This window comes from Rutilus rutilus (assembly GCF_951802725.1).
Source record: "Rutilus rutilus genome assembly, chromosome: 6".
NCBI lineage: Eukaryota > Metazoa > Chordata > Actinopteri > Cypriniformes > Leuciscidae > Rutilus > Rutilus rutilus.
The window spans coordinates 42,634,554-42,648,488 of record NC_140214.1 but is presented as its reverse complement, the minus strand read 5'-3'; the positions used below and the strand labels follow the sequence as shown (position 1 = coordinate 42,648,488).

General features: G+C 37.1%; 1 protein-coding gene across 1 annotated transcript in view; it reads left to right on the top strand.

Annotated features, from left to right (window-relative positions):
- Nucleotides 1-13,935, top strand: part of LOC311292417 (NACHT, LRR and PYD domains-containing protein 3-like) — a gene marked incomplete at its 3' end in the record, with an annotated part of 350,213 nt that overhangs the window by 318,872 nt on the left and 17,406 nt on the right. Inside the window, exons 2-8 of the mRNA XM_084412085.1 lie at nucleotides 1,104-1,232; nucleotides 1,804-1,908; nucleotides 2,099-2,183; nucleotides 2,413-2,608; nucleotides 2,703-4,533; nucleotides 10,856-11,026; nucleotides 12,694-12,867. Of these exons, the coding sequence (XP_084268211.1) occupies nucleotides 1,174-1,232; nucleotides 1,804-1,908; nucleotides 2,099-2,183; nucleotides 2,413-2,608; nucleotides 2,703-4,533; nucleotides 10,856-11,026; nucleotides 12,694-12,867 (2,621 nt within the window). The 5' untranslated portion in view covers nucleotides 1,104-1,173. The remainder of the gene's footprint in view (nucleotides 1-1,103; nucleotides 1,233-1,803; nucleotides 1,909-2,098; nucleotides 2,184-2,412; nucleotides 2,609-2,702; nucleotides 4,534-10,855; nucleotides 11,027-12,693; nucleotides 12,868-13,935) is intronic.

Below are 13,935 nucleotides of genomic sequence, written 5' to 3'. Positions count from 1 at the left end.
TATTAAGGCAACAAAAATATAAAGAATATGAAAGAAGTACTGTTTTATCTCATGTAAGAATACCAAAAAAATTGGTTTACAATTTGAGAACTTACATTTTTGAATATAAAATCTACATAGGAAAATAATTTGATTTATTATAAAGCAGGCATTTGAATCCACTTCAAAAAATCCCAAAATAACAGTTTTGGGATTCATAGAGAAATTTTGCAAGATATTGCTTGAGATAAACCAGCTTTCCAAAGTTGCTGAATATAACTGCACACCAAAACAAGTGAAGAAGAGTTTCAGTGTAGTTCCGACAGAAGGAGCAGTTAGTGTCAAAATCAGATCTGATTTTTTTTGTAAGAAATGTTTGACTGGGTAAATATTATGAATTAATTTAATAAACTGTAACTGTCATAAACCTCTGAACGCTGCCATTGACGTCACTGCCATTATATGATACGCTGAGGTGCATCACACAACTTTAATTTTACTCAGCTATATTGAAAACTTTTTGCGTTAACTATAGCTAAACAAAACTATTTTTTTGAACTTTTGAACCAGACATTTACAGTATACAGACAGATGAAGCCTGACGTCAATGAACAACATTCTGCTGTTATTAAGCTAAATATATTAGAGCAAAATATAGCATTATGATTAGTAGTTATACAGTATGACCGTTATACTGTATGTTACTTTTACTCAATCAGTTATTTTAGGAACATTTGAAAGTAATGAAATCAACCTTCATTGTGAACTTGAAGTAATGATTAAATGACAAACGATTCAACAATTTAGAAAGATTTGGTAAATATGATTGTAAAATGATAAACTGTAATAGAGAATATTACAAATTGGGTTGAATTTTCCCACTCAAAGTTTTAAACACAATTGCTTTTCCCCAATTAATTAATATTTAGAGTCAGTTAAACTCATTAAACAATCAGATATGATTAAGACCATTCGGTTATTTTTACATGGCAATATATTTGTCTGTAACTCACTTTATTTTATAGATAGTTTTTGCTGTTGCTGTTGTTGATGATAACTCAGCATTCTTCATTATTGTCTTAAATAAGATGTTCTTCATCTGTGTAAAATGGTGTCATTTCCAGGTGATGCTGAAGGATTGAGTGTTTTCAGAAAGCAGTGTTGATCAGTTTTCAGTGTCAGTTTAGCTGCAGTATGTCAGAGGAAAGAGGAAAGGACTCTCTCTCTCAGATGAGTCTCTCAGAGAAACACAGGTAAGACTGCGTCTGTTTTCATCAGTTTAAACTCCACTGGACTTTGTGTTTCCCTGTCAATAACACAACTTTAAGCATTGTTTTATATATTTGCAAATGCTTTGCACAACTTCAATTTTTAACTTCTTAAATGAACTCTAACATTGTCTATAAAGCCCTCTTTGCTCTATAGAAAATATCACAGTTAATAATTTGTTAATTACCTTCTATACGCTGAATTAATCCAAATAAATGACTTTAGTTTTTAGATCATACAATTATTGACAGACATTAGGAAACAACTATACACTTAATTTAATTCAAGTATGCTAACAAAACTGTGTCGCACAGACATTTCTGCTCTCTATTTCTGTCAATAAACAAAAACTTGACATGTTCTCTTAAATTAGTCAAGTATTTTTTAACATGTTTAATCTCTCTCATGTATATTAAAGAAATTGTTAAACCAATGTGAGCCAGAAAATAAAATTATCATTAACTATAAAACAGTAAATTGTGTGAGTGTGTGTATTTGTGTGTATACTCCTTTACCAAAGTGTTTTCTCTCTCTCTCTATTCTTTGTGTAATCAGTGTAAGATCAGGCTCACATGTGTCCAGCTCTGTGTCTCTGAAGAGTGATCATTCAAAAGGTCATGTGCCAGACTTCAGTGGGGAAAATCCATCATCTAATAAAAGGTATTTCGTGTTACTATTTTTTTTTTTTTTGTCACACGTTGACTGTGTTTAAAAGTTGTATCAGTGAATACCAATCATGAAACATGTTTAGATCAAATATTTATCAGAGTATTCACAGCTAATGCTTATTTCTCTTTCTGTGAAATTTTGCCTGGAAAATCTTTATTTTATTTTACTTATTTGATTACAGGCTTCAATATGAGACATTAGACTCAGACGTTCAGACTCACAGGAACCACGAGAATTTCAGAGACAATCTTCTAGGAATCTTCCAGGTAGGAAAACACATTTTTTTTTAAATAAATGTTAAATATTGAACAAAGAAATGTTATTACATTATTCTTGATCACTTATTTTTCCTAGCACAACATGGCTATTAGCATGTTAATCTTTTAACTGGATTTTTTTATGTAAATGTATTATAATTGTTGAATAAATAGTGTTGATCAAATGTAGATGTAAATTTGGTTTAAATTGTGTCTTTTCTCTTACTTTTGTTTGTAGGATCTTGAGAGGAAAATAATCACATTTCTGAAGAATGAACTGGAAAAGTTTAAGAAAATATTACAAAATGAGAACACACACCACTTTGTGAAGGACTTTATTGAGAACAGATCCAGTATCAAAGAATCAGCTCTTGATCTCACACTACATTACCTGAGAGAGATGAAGCAAGATGAAGCTGCTGATGCTTTAGAAGGTAAGAGACTCATGATCATCTGTCAGATTGTCTCTTATAAATGTAGGAGAGAAAATGAAGACTAAAACTATCTATTTTCTGTTCCTGTGTTTAGATGAGCTGTTCCTCATTCATCAGCTGAAATGTGGCCTAAAGAAGAAGTATCAATGTGTATTTGAAGGAATTGCGAAGCAAGGTGACTCCACACTTCTGAATAACATCTACACAGATCTCTATATCACTCAGGGTGGCAGTGAACAGGTCAATACTGAACATGAGGTGAGACAGATTGAAGTTGCTTCCAGGCGTCATGAAGCACAAGAGATACAGGTTGAATGCACAAATTTGTTTGAAGCTCCTGAACAAGACGAGGAGATCCGAACTGTACTGACAAAAGGAGTCGCTGGCATCGGGAAATCAGTCTCTGTGCAAAAGTTTGTTCTGGACTGGGCTGAAGAAAAAGAAAATCAAGATATCAGCTTCATATTTCCTCTTCCATTCAGAGAGATTAACTTAAAGGAGAAAGAAAAACTAAGTTTGATGGACCTTATAACTCAATATTTCCCAGAGACAAAAGGACTGAACCTTACAAGAAGGAATCAGTTCAAAGTGTTGTTCATCCTTGATGGACTGGATGAATGTCGCCTTCCTCTGAAGTTTGATTGTAACGAGACGTGGCGTGATGTGTCGTCACCAGCCTCTCTGGATGTTCTCCTAACGAACCTCATAAAGGGAAATCTGCTTCCTTCTGCTCTCATCTGGATCACCACCAGACCAGCAGCTGCCAGTAAGATTCCTCCTGACTGTATCGACCGGCTGACAGAGATACGAGGATTCAGTGACGCACAAAAGCAAGAGTACTTCAAAAAAAGATTCACTGATCAGAATCAGGCCAACACAATCCTAGATCACATTAAACAATCAAAGAGTCTCTTTATCATGTGCCACATCCCAGTCTTCTGCTGGATTTCAGCCACGGTTCTCCAGAACATTCTGGAGGAGAAAATAAATAATGATGTGAAATATACTCAGGCTGATGAGATCTCTAAAACACTGCAGGAATCAAACACTGAAGACACTCCCAAGACTCTGACACAAATGTACACACACTTTCTCCGCTTTCAGATCCAGCAGAACCGTCGAAAGTATGACGGAGAATACACACCAGATGTTTCCTGGGATAAAGACGCCATCCTTTCACTGGGGAAACTGGCATTTCATCAGCTGGAAAGAAACAACCTGATCTTCTATGACACAGACCTGGAAGCCTGTGGTATTGACGTCTATAAGGCATCAGTGTACTCAGGCATATGTACCCAGATCTTTAAGGAGGAAACAGGGATCGTTCTTGGTACCATGTACTGCTTTGTTCACTTGAGCATTCAAGAGTTTATTGCAGCCCTTTATGCACATCTGTGTCTAGACATCAACAAGACAAGTGTGTTTGATCATGAGTCTACAGAACAGGAAAACAGAAATGAAACCATGATTGATTTACTCAAGACTGCAGTGGACAAGACGCTCGAGAGTGACAATGGACACCTGGACCTTTTCCTTCGCTTCCTCCTCGGTCTGTCACTCCAGTCCAATCGACGACTCTTACGAGGTCTGTTGACACAGCAAGACGGCAATGACCAGAGCAACAAGGAAATCGTTCAGTACATCAAGCAGAAATTAGAAGATGATCTTCCTGCAGAGAGATCCATCAATCTGCTCTACTGTCTGAATGAACTGAACGATCAAACTCTGGTGAAAGAGATTCAGACCCACCTTAGCAAAGGAAGTCTCTCATCTGGTGACCTTTCACCTGCCCAGTGGTCTGCTTTAGCCTTTGTGTTGTTGACATCAGAGGAAGAGCTGGAGGAGTTTGAGCTTCAGAAATTCAAGAAATCAGACGAGTGTCTCATTAGATTATCGGCAGTCATCAAAACCTCCAGAAGAGCTCTGTAAGTCTTTTAATATATTTTGTCATGTTTTGCTCTCATCTGAAAAATGTCTTTATCTGCATTACTATATAGTGATTCCCCATCATGAACATGAACTTATCCCTGTAAAGCCTGACATATGAAATAATAGTCTGAAAATGAATTAGTCTAATTCAATTAATTAATTAATGAATTAATAAATTAATATAATTATATTTTAGCTCATACTCATACTTGAGGAAGAGGAAGAAAAAAAAAAGACATATTTTATTCATATACCCAAACTGGGGGGAAAGAATGTAATTTTGGTATAGATGTTATTTATATTGCCAAAAAGTAAGATGAAATTCTGAAAGGTTATAATGTAAAACATTGAGATTTTTATAAAACTGGCTTCTTAAATAAAGTACATATATATGAGAGCTTAGATTCTCTGACCGAGCCCGAGTTTGACCGATATTTCCCGCCACTATCCTCGGGCCGGGCCCTTTATAAAGTATTTGTGTTACAAAATGTAACACGTTGCGTGTCATGCGCAGCGTCTCCTCCACTCGCACGCATCACACCAGGGCCCGGGATAATAGGCTTTAAAAATAAAATATTCTATATTCAAAAACCTTGTTGAATTAAAGTAGAGTAGTAGGCCTACTCCTCCTAGGCCATCCAATGTTCATTCATACTTTTTTTTTACATTTCTTCATTCAGATCCATTTGCGATCCATTCCATTCTGAATAAACAAACAACACAGTTTACACGCTTCATCCTTGTTACATTATTCATTAAGATAATAATAAATGCACGCACCATTATCCGGGAACTTGATAAATGTTGCAGAAATGTTTTACTATGCACAAACGAATGCCTTTCAACTTATGTGTGCAAAATTCAGAATTAAATGAATGTGCAGCAATTTGTACAAATAGAGAGTCTGTAGGCCTACTATACGTGTTGTAGCCATTAAATACTTATTTTCATCTATGTTGATTATGAAAAGTGAAGAGCACGAGTAAGATAGAATGCGCAATATATAGAGAGACATAGAGTGGGTCATACATGATTTTGACCACTTTGTTAAGTTTTGTTTTGTAGAAAACCTTTCTTTAAAGTGAATCCGAAACTCGGCGTATGCCTTACAGACATGAGAAATATATCTATCCATGATGTGCATTTCTCTCTATAGGCGCGTTCACTATGGATATGGCGATCGTCAACTTCATCTTTGCAACCGACACTGACAGAAAACACTAGTTTATCAATAAAAATCAATGCACACGTCACCAGATTTACAAATGCACATGTCGAAATAACAAGATATTATGTTGAAATAACATTATTAATAATAATCAATCTTTAAAAATATTTGATTGAATGCTGAATGTTGTGCTTGCTCAATTTAATAAAATTATACTTTAATTGTGACAATTAAAATAATTTAATATTAAATATTAAGTTGCCAATTTTTTAAATAGTATTTATATACAATATATCTACCACCCCCTCAGCACCTGCGTTAAAAAATTGTCTGGCGCCACCCCTGGTTATAACGGCCCACGTATAAAAAAATGGTCGGGTTTAAACTTTTTTTAGTTAATGATCTGTAAGACTGGGGCTTTATTAGTGCTGTTCATTGATTCTAGTAAATGTTTGCCATTTGGGTATAAAGTGTTTTAATTCTACAATATACAGTATGGTGTAAAAACGACTGAGTGCTGCCCTCTTCAGGTTGAACGGTGGCTACTGCAGTTGAATTTTCCTATTGAAAGTTGTGGTGGCGCGTGACGTAAGCAGGCACCAGCTCACCACGCCCTTGGCACAAGCTCACCACGCCCTTGGCCATAGGCTCAGCCCCTGGTATAAAAACATCTTTTGTAAAACCACTGCGAGTCAGGAGTTGGAATTGCGAGTATTGAAAATGATCAGAATAGCGTATATTAGCATCTAGTTAGCATAGCATTTATATAATGATTTAGATTATTTCGTGTAGACAGGTAGTTAATTATCATAGTTGTTACCTGCATTTTACGCGGGATTGCTTCTCCAACGCAATGGAGGTGGAAATGGGCTCCCCAAACAGCTCGCACTGAAAAGCGACATAGTGCCAAACGCTGCTCCTCCTGCATGGACTCCAGAGGCGTCTTGATGTGAGTGAGCATATATATTTAATAATTTAAACTTTTTTTCTGGAGCACATTTCTAAACTTAAACAAAACTCAACGAATACTAGTCACACAGGAATAAGCAATAAAATCTTTATAAACATCTCTGCTATTAAATCATCTAATTCAAAACGAAAACAAATATTATCTGTTTATGTAATCTGTATGAAAAGATAGAGATGTCATTCAATCTCATGGCAACTCATTATCTGCTAATGTGAACACGCCTACAGAGAGCGCACGCTATTGAAACACGGGTCTCAGGTGCACGTCCCCCCGCTCAGCCCCGCCCTCGGTTCGTCCCCTCTATCTCCGCTGGGCTCTGCCCACTTTTCCAGCATTTTTCAAATATTGCCAGTGGGTGGAGTCAGGCTCTAACCAGGGGTTGAGTTACCCTTTAATCTTGAAAAATTAAAAACAAATACAATTTCTTAGGTTCTTAGGTTTATGTAATCTTAGCTTTACTTAAATCATTAACCCCCTGGGGTCGGCGGTATCGCCGGTGATACCAGCTCGCTTTTTTTCTTATCAGTTCAAAAGAAATTAATTTTGCTCTGTTGACTTTGATATTACAAACAAGTTTCATACATCAATCGATCCTGTTAAGTGTGTATTATTTTTGTGTATACTCACAATAAAAACAAAGTGTTGTGCTTTTTGCCAAATAAAGAAAAATAAACGTGATGCGAGTTCTGCCTTCTCTCTGTCAGTTAAGTCCATTCTGAAACGCGTCCGAAAATGAACTGTAACTCAGCGAATACTCAGTCAAACAGGCATACAGATGCACAGGCATGAAGCTTGAATTCTCTTCTTTTAAATGAAGTAATTTATATAAAAAACAAATATTCTCATCTTGTGAAATCTGTATTAAAAGAGAGTGATTCTAGTCGAGCTCATTAGAGCTCATTCAAATGTAATGTGACCACGCCCCGGAGAGCGCGCGCTATTCAAACGCAAATTCTGAGAACCATTTCAGACCTGTGAAACGCCCACATCAGCTGTAAACACAGCGCGCCGCGAGTGAGGCATATTATAGCCTACCTAATAATCCTGGAGAAAAGTTTCCTCAGAACAGTGCTGATATGAGGAGCAATAGATCCCGCTGAGGAGTGAGGTAGGCTAAGTTATCTTTTCTCAAGTGTTAATGTGGAATAACATTATGGAATAACGTTAGTGTAGGCCTATGTAAACCGCAAAAAGATGAATCGCGTTTCTATAATATGAATCGCGTTCCTGTGAGATGAATGAAGGGTACATATTTGTAAAGACTGTTTAGCCTATGAATCGCGTGTCTGTGTGTGAAAGAATAAACCGCTTTAATCAACTAAAATGCTTTGCTATACTGAGATGAGTAAAAAAATTGACTGAAATATGTTGAAATAAAATGTCTTTGTATAAGCAACGTATTAAACTGCAAATTAATATATATATATATATATATATATATATATATATATATATATTAGGGGTGGAGCCGAACCCGAATACGGTATTCGGAAAGCACAAATAATGTGTTTTTTACGAATACTTATTTCGAACAAATACTTTTAAAAATATTTGTATTCGGGAACAAGAAAAACTTTATATCAAAAAGCTGCGTTTCCTCATGAGACATGGCGACCGGCGGTGCTGCTGATGTGGTGGCTGAAATATTTTGGATTAGGCTAATGTCACGTTGTCATAAGGGGTAGTTCACATAGCGCGTTTTTTGCGCGTGCAGATTTCAAATGTAGGCGCGCGGCAAGCGCGCTTATAATAGAAGCGAGCGGTGCGCTGCATAGCAACGACAGACGCCACGGGAGGGCAAGCGCTTGTGGAAAGGAGAAAGCGTGCGAACTGCGCTCTTCATGATTACGAAGTATCAGCAAAGAATTAATTGATTTCTAGCCCTTGCATTAGCTTTAGATATATTTATGGAGATGAGAAATGAAATAAAAAAGCCGTCATTTTGTCATTAATATCAGTCCGTCAGAAAAGCAGTTCTAGGCTTATTCTTGGCTGGATAACTCTTAGCAGGTTTAAAAAGCTCTTTTAAAATTAAATATGAATGCAGTTTTGGATTAAATATAAGTACAGTCAAGTCAAATAAAACATGTTTTATCTCCTGTTTGGTAACACTACAATAAGATACCATTCATTAACATTACTTAATGCGCATCTAACATCAACACATTGAGTGAACAATATATTTTTACAACATTAATTAATGTTTGTGAATGTTATTTAATACAAACACTTGATTGGTCATGTTTGTTCACTTCATTCATTGTGCATTAAATAATGTTAACATAAATAATGTTAACTTTTGATTTTAAAAATGTATTTTTAAATGAACCCCAAGGAGAATAATTGCGACAGTATATAGCCTAACTATTGTTTATTGTTAGGTCATTTTATCTATTGTTATCTAACAAATGTAATATTAATGTAGTGTTTTTAATACTACAGTTTCCATCTTTGTAACCGTGATATAAACTTTAATATATGTAAATTTAATCTAAATTAAGCTTTACCGAAATTGTTACCGAGAACCGTGGATTTTCACAGGTATTGGTACCGAATACTGAAATTTTGGCACCGTGACAACACTAGTAGCTCTGTTAGCTTGGTAATTTAGACAATAGGCTGTTGACAGAGTAACATTAACGTAGGTAATGGCTGTTATGTTATTTTCTTTTCAATGACGTTCCTTGTTACATGTTCATTGCTGGATTTATGGAAAAACATCAACCAATATTGCATATCCATAATTATTATAATGGATATAATTAAAGAATACTTACACTATAACGTAAATTAGAAGTGTAACGCAAAAAAAATGAATTTTTACACCTATTTTGAAATTTACTCGAATACAAATACAAATACAAATACTTTTCCCCTCTCAACAAATACAAATACAGATACAAATACCGGCTGCTTTGCACACCCCTAATATATATATATACTATTTTGGTCAAAAATAAAGTCATAAACTAAGATGTTAGATGTTCCAATGTTGGCTATATTCAAACTAATGAATACATATGATAAAATGTAGGCCTATTATCATTTTTTTACAAAGAAAGAGTACACTTGAAATATTGTTGAAATTGTAATTATTGTTGTAATTGTAACCTTTTTAATAAAATAGCAAAACATTTACAAGATAGATGTAAGCAAAATCTTAAATGGTCAATATAAGTCTTCTTCTAAATATATATTTTGTCCTTGCATTCATTCTTGGCTCAGTCAGTGTCACACCTGAATGAATAGCTCATTATACAGAGTCATTACGCATAATGGGTGGGACATTGTATTCTCAGGTGTAAACTACTCCTCCTTCACGCCCCCCTCGCATATTGGCTTTCCAAGCAAAACCTGTTTTACACAATTGAAATCAATGTATTGTTTTAAGTGAACGATAAAGCAAGACTATTTTCACATAATTTTGAAGCCAGAACTCGAAGCGACAACATCCATTAGTCAAAAGTCTTGTAGACACATATTTAGTATGAGTTTTGTGGTCTTATTTAAGCAACTTTCATTTTTATTTTTTTCAATAACCACGCATAAACATTATTCTCTTAAAAATACAAACATCTACATACATGTTGCTCGCATATTATGGTTGCCCTGTTTGTGCTATATAGAGTGAATTTACACCTTTGCCATTATCATGTTTATAAATAACTGAAAAAAGCACAAATGTCAGGGCATGTCAAAACATCCCAAGGGCCCCAAAAACACCTTAGACCCCAGAGGGTTAAAGATTTTAGATCAAAAAGACATGTACATGTGAATGAAGGCATTTTTAGAATTATAGAGAAAGGCCTTTAACTTGCCATAAAAGTGTGAACTGTCTCATCTAATAGTGTCAGTGCAGTCAAGTAAATAATATTGTTGAATATTAAGTGTGCCCAACTAAGGAAGCCAGAGGCAACAGTGGCAAAAACCCAAACTCCATCAGGTGATAAAATTGGAGAAGAAATCCTATAGCTATAAATCTTAACACAAATATTTTTTCAAACATGCTTCATTATATCTAGGAAATTTGTCAATGAATAAAAATACTAATGTACAGGAAATAGTAGTTTTTGAAGATGAATGTTAGTTTAACTCAGACTCTTTGCTATGTATTTTATATTTGTATATAGAAAATGCATTGTATGTGTGCCATCTAATTCTGTGTTGTGATTTATTGTAGGTTAAATGATTGTAACTTAACAGACAAAAGCTGTTCAGCTCTGGCTGCAGTTCTTGGATCAGATACCAATCTGAAAGAGCTGAACATGAATAATAATAATCTGCAGGATTCAGGAGTGAAGCTGATCTGCACTGGACTGAAGAATATAAAGTGTAAATTGGAGATACTGAGGTAAGTTGAGCCATATGAGTCACATTAATAAAGTAAGGTGCAATGACTGACAGGACGATCCTGGAGGCTAAAAGTTACGAATAAAAGTTGCATTTCTTTGTTTAATATAAGTTTGTCTTTGTTCTATTGTTGTTGTGTTTTTCATTCAAAATAATAATGAGCCACAAACTAGGCATTTGTTTTAAAATCCAAAGATTTTTTATTTATTTGTTACAACGTGGGTATACCATATCAAGCATTTTCTATATATGTATATTCTACTTCTTATAAGTTAATTGTGCTGTTTTTGTTTATAGTAATTTATAATTTAGTGATTAAATCGTTATGTGCATACCTAGTATTGAGTCAGAATTCATATGATTCTGTTAGAGCTGGTAAATCTGCCACAGAAAGGAGGGGGAGATCTAGTAGAAATCACTTATCTTAAGATTGTACAGTATATAACAGGATTTAATGTATTTTAGTGCTTTTGAGGGAGCTGTGTATCTTTGATTCTGCTTTCAGCTTTGCAGATAGTCTCGACTAAACACTTCCTGTAGTTTATGAGTGTTTAACACCACTATGAAGGTATTTTGGTCCGTTTGTCTCACTCATCCTTGCAAAGCTGCTTCAGCTCAGTGACATTTGTAGACTTTCCAGCATATGAGCTGTGTTTCAAGTCCTTGCACAGCATTTTAATGGAATTGAAGACAGGACTTTATTGGGCCATTCCCAAACTTTAATTTTCAAATTTTCCGACCATTTTCAGGTTGCTTTCAGAGCTGGGGTGCGTTTAACATATAACGACATAACTCGATGCTTCACTACCATAGTACGATGCATCGTTGAAGAAATCAACTAGCTAGTCACAACTGTTTCCCAAAACCATATTGTCGCAAAGTGGTCATTCAACCACGTTGGTTTATGACGTCACGCACGTGGTGGAGTAATAACTTCTTTTAATTAAGCTGTTTGGGATCGAATTAATGCTAGATGTTTTGATATAAATTACAGACATGGCATCTGAGGACTATTTCTCATTTTTCTCAGTTATTTTGCTTTATTTCCAGTTTCAGTCATAGGCTCGTTCTTACTTAGTAGAGCACGTTCGCACATTCGCAGTCTTCAAAAACAGTGCTTTAAATCTCTTGACTAACTCAAAGACGTAAATTGCATTTGTGTGTATTCTAAATAGAAGACACATGTTGTACTGAATGTCAGCTTGCTTATTTTGCTCAAGATAAGGATAAGATTTTGCTTAATAATTTATTAAGTCCACATGTCATGCAATCTAGAAACTATGCGTCTAACCACAGCTCGAGAGCTGTCGTTCCAACTTCACAACTTTGCAATGCTGTTTGTGAATGTTCGTTGGAATGATGGTTTCGGGAAACACAGACTCCTTGAACTATGCAAATAATGACGGAACTTGCAACCATAGTTGGCTAACAATGCTTTCGGGAAACGCACCCCTGTACAGTTTTAGATAATTGCAATCTTGAAAGGGATGTTGATGTCTAACATATTAAAGTTCTCTGAGCCTTTTGTTTGCCTCCATATTCAGTTGTCAGTTTTTGCAACTGACTTTCAATACATTTGTACAAAGAATAAAATAAAATTCAGTTTAAGGATTTATATTGTTCAGGTTTAACTGATTAATCAGCTGAATGTTTTCCTCTCTGTTCTAGACTCTCTAACTGCAGTGTGACAGAAGAAGGTTATAAAGCTCTGGCTTCAGCTCTGAGATCAAACCCTTCACACCTGATAGAGCTGGATCTCACAGGAAATGATCCTGGACAATCAGGAGTGAAGCAGCTCAATGATTTACTGCAGGATCCAGACTGTCAACTGAAGACACTGAGGTGAGACGGGATCAAATAATTAACTAAATTAGCTATATCCAGGATAAATATTCATAACATCCTGGTTGCGTATGCAACCCACCGTTCCCTGAAGGAGGGAACGGAGGACGTAGTCGACGTCGACTGAATGGGATCACGCTAGGGAGCCAATTCTCTTTGAGCATGCGAGCACGAGCAAATGAAATTTTGCGTGCGTGATTTGCATCACACACTCCGCCCCACAGAGCGGGTACAAAAAAAACCTTCACCCGGCCCTCCACCTGATGACGGGAGTGGATCGGTGACCATCTCCCAGAGCAACCCTCCATCCCTGGGTGGTCCACTCAGGTCAGCGTTTCTGTTGTTGCTTGCCACCTGGCTTGGCAGTGCCTGAAGCGGACGGGGCGCCCCTTATACGGCCGGCTCCACACTAAGACCTGGGTGGAGGCTGCTGCGGTGGTCCAGCGGGAGTGGTGGTGGCTGCAGACGGACGCCCTCGGCGACGAGCAGGCGGAGGATCTGCCTCTGACGATCGGTTTCTGAAACTCAGGCGGTTTCTGGCAGAGAAAGGTACCATCCATGCCTTCGTCAACTCCTCATGCACTTTAGGAAAGAATGGCGCCGGAGCAGCAGGCTGAGGACCAGACCGGCCCTCTCCGATGAACCAATCATCCAACCGAGACGGCTCAGGACACGGTGGTTCGTTCCACATGAGCCCTACCGTCTCGGCTGCCTTTTTCAGCATAGCTGACATCTCTGGATCTGGCTCGGGCAACACTGGTCTCCCAGAGGGAGGCAGCGCAGCTGAGTCGTCATCTCCAAATGCATCCACTTACGATGCTGCGACAGACATCCTGTCCTCTGGAGGGGCACCGAAAGAGACGGCTGGTCGGTCCACTACAGAGGGACCAGCAGACTCATCGGAGGCCTCCACCGGCTGCGGCGTGAGAGAGGAGGGAGGTATCTACGGGGCTTTGCCGGGCGTATTACCCTTCACCTTAATCCTCAGGTCACCCAATCCAGACGGCACTCGAGGCTTCCTCTGGGAAGGTAACCCAGAGGCAACCCTGGAGCGGGGTCTGGGGATGG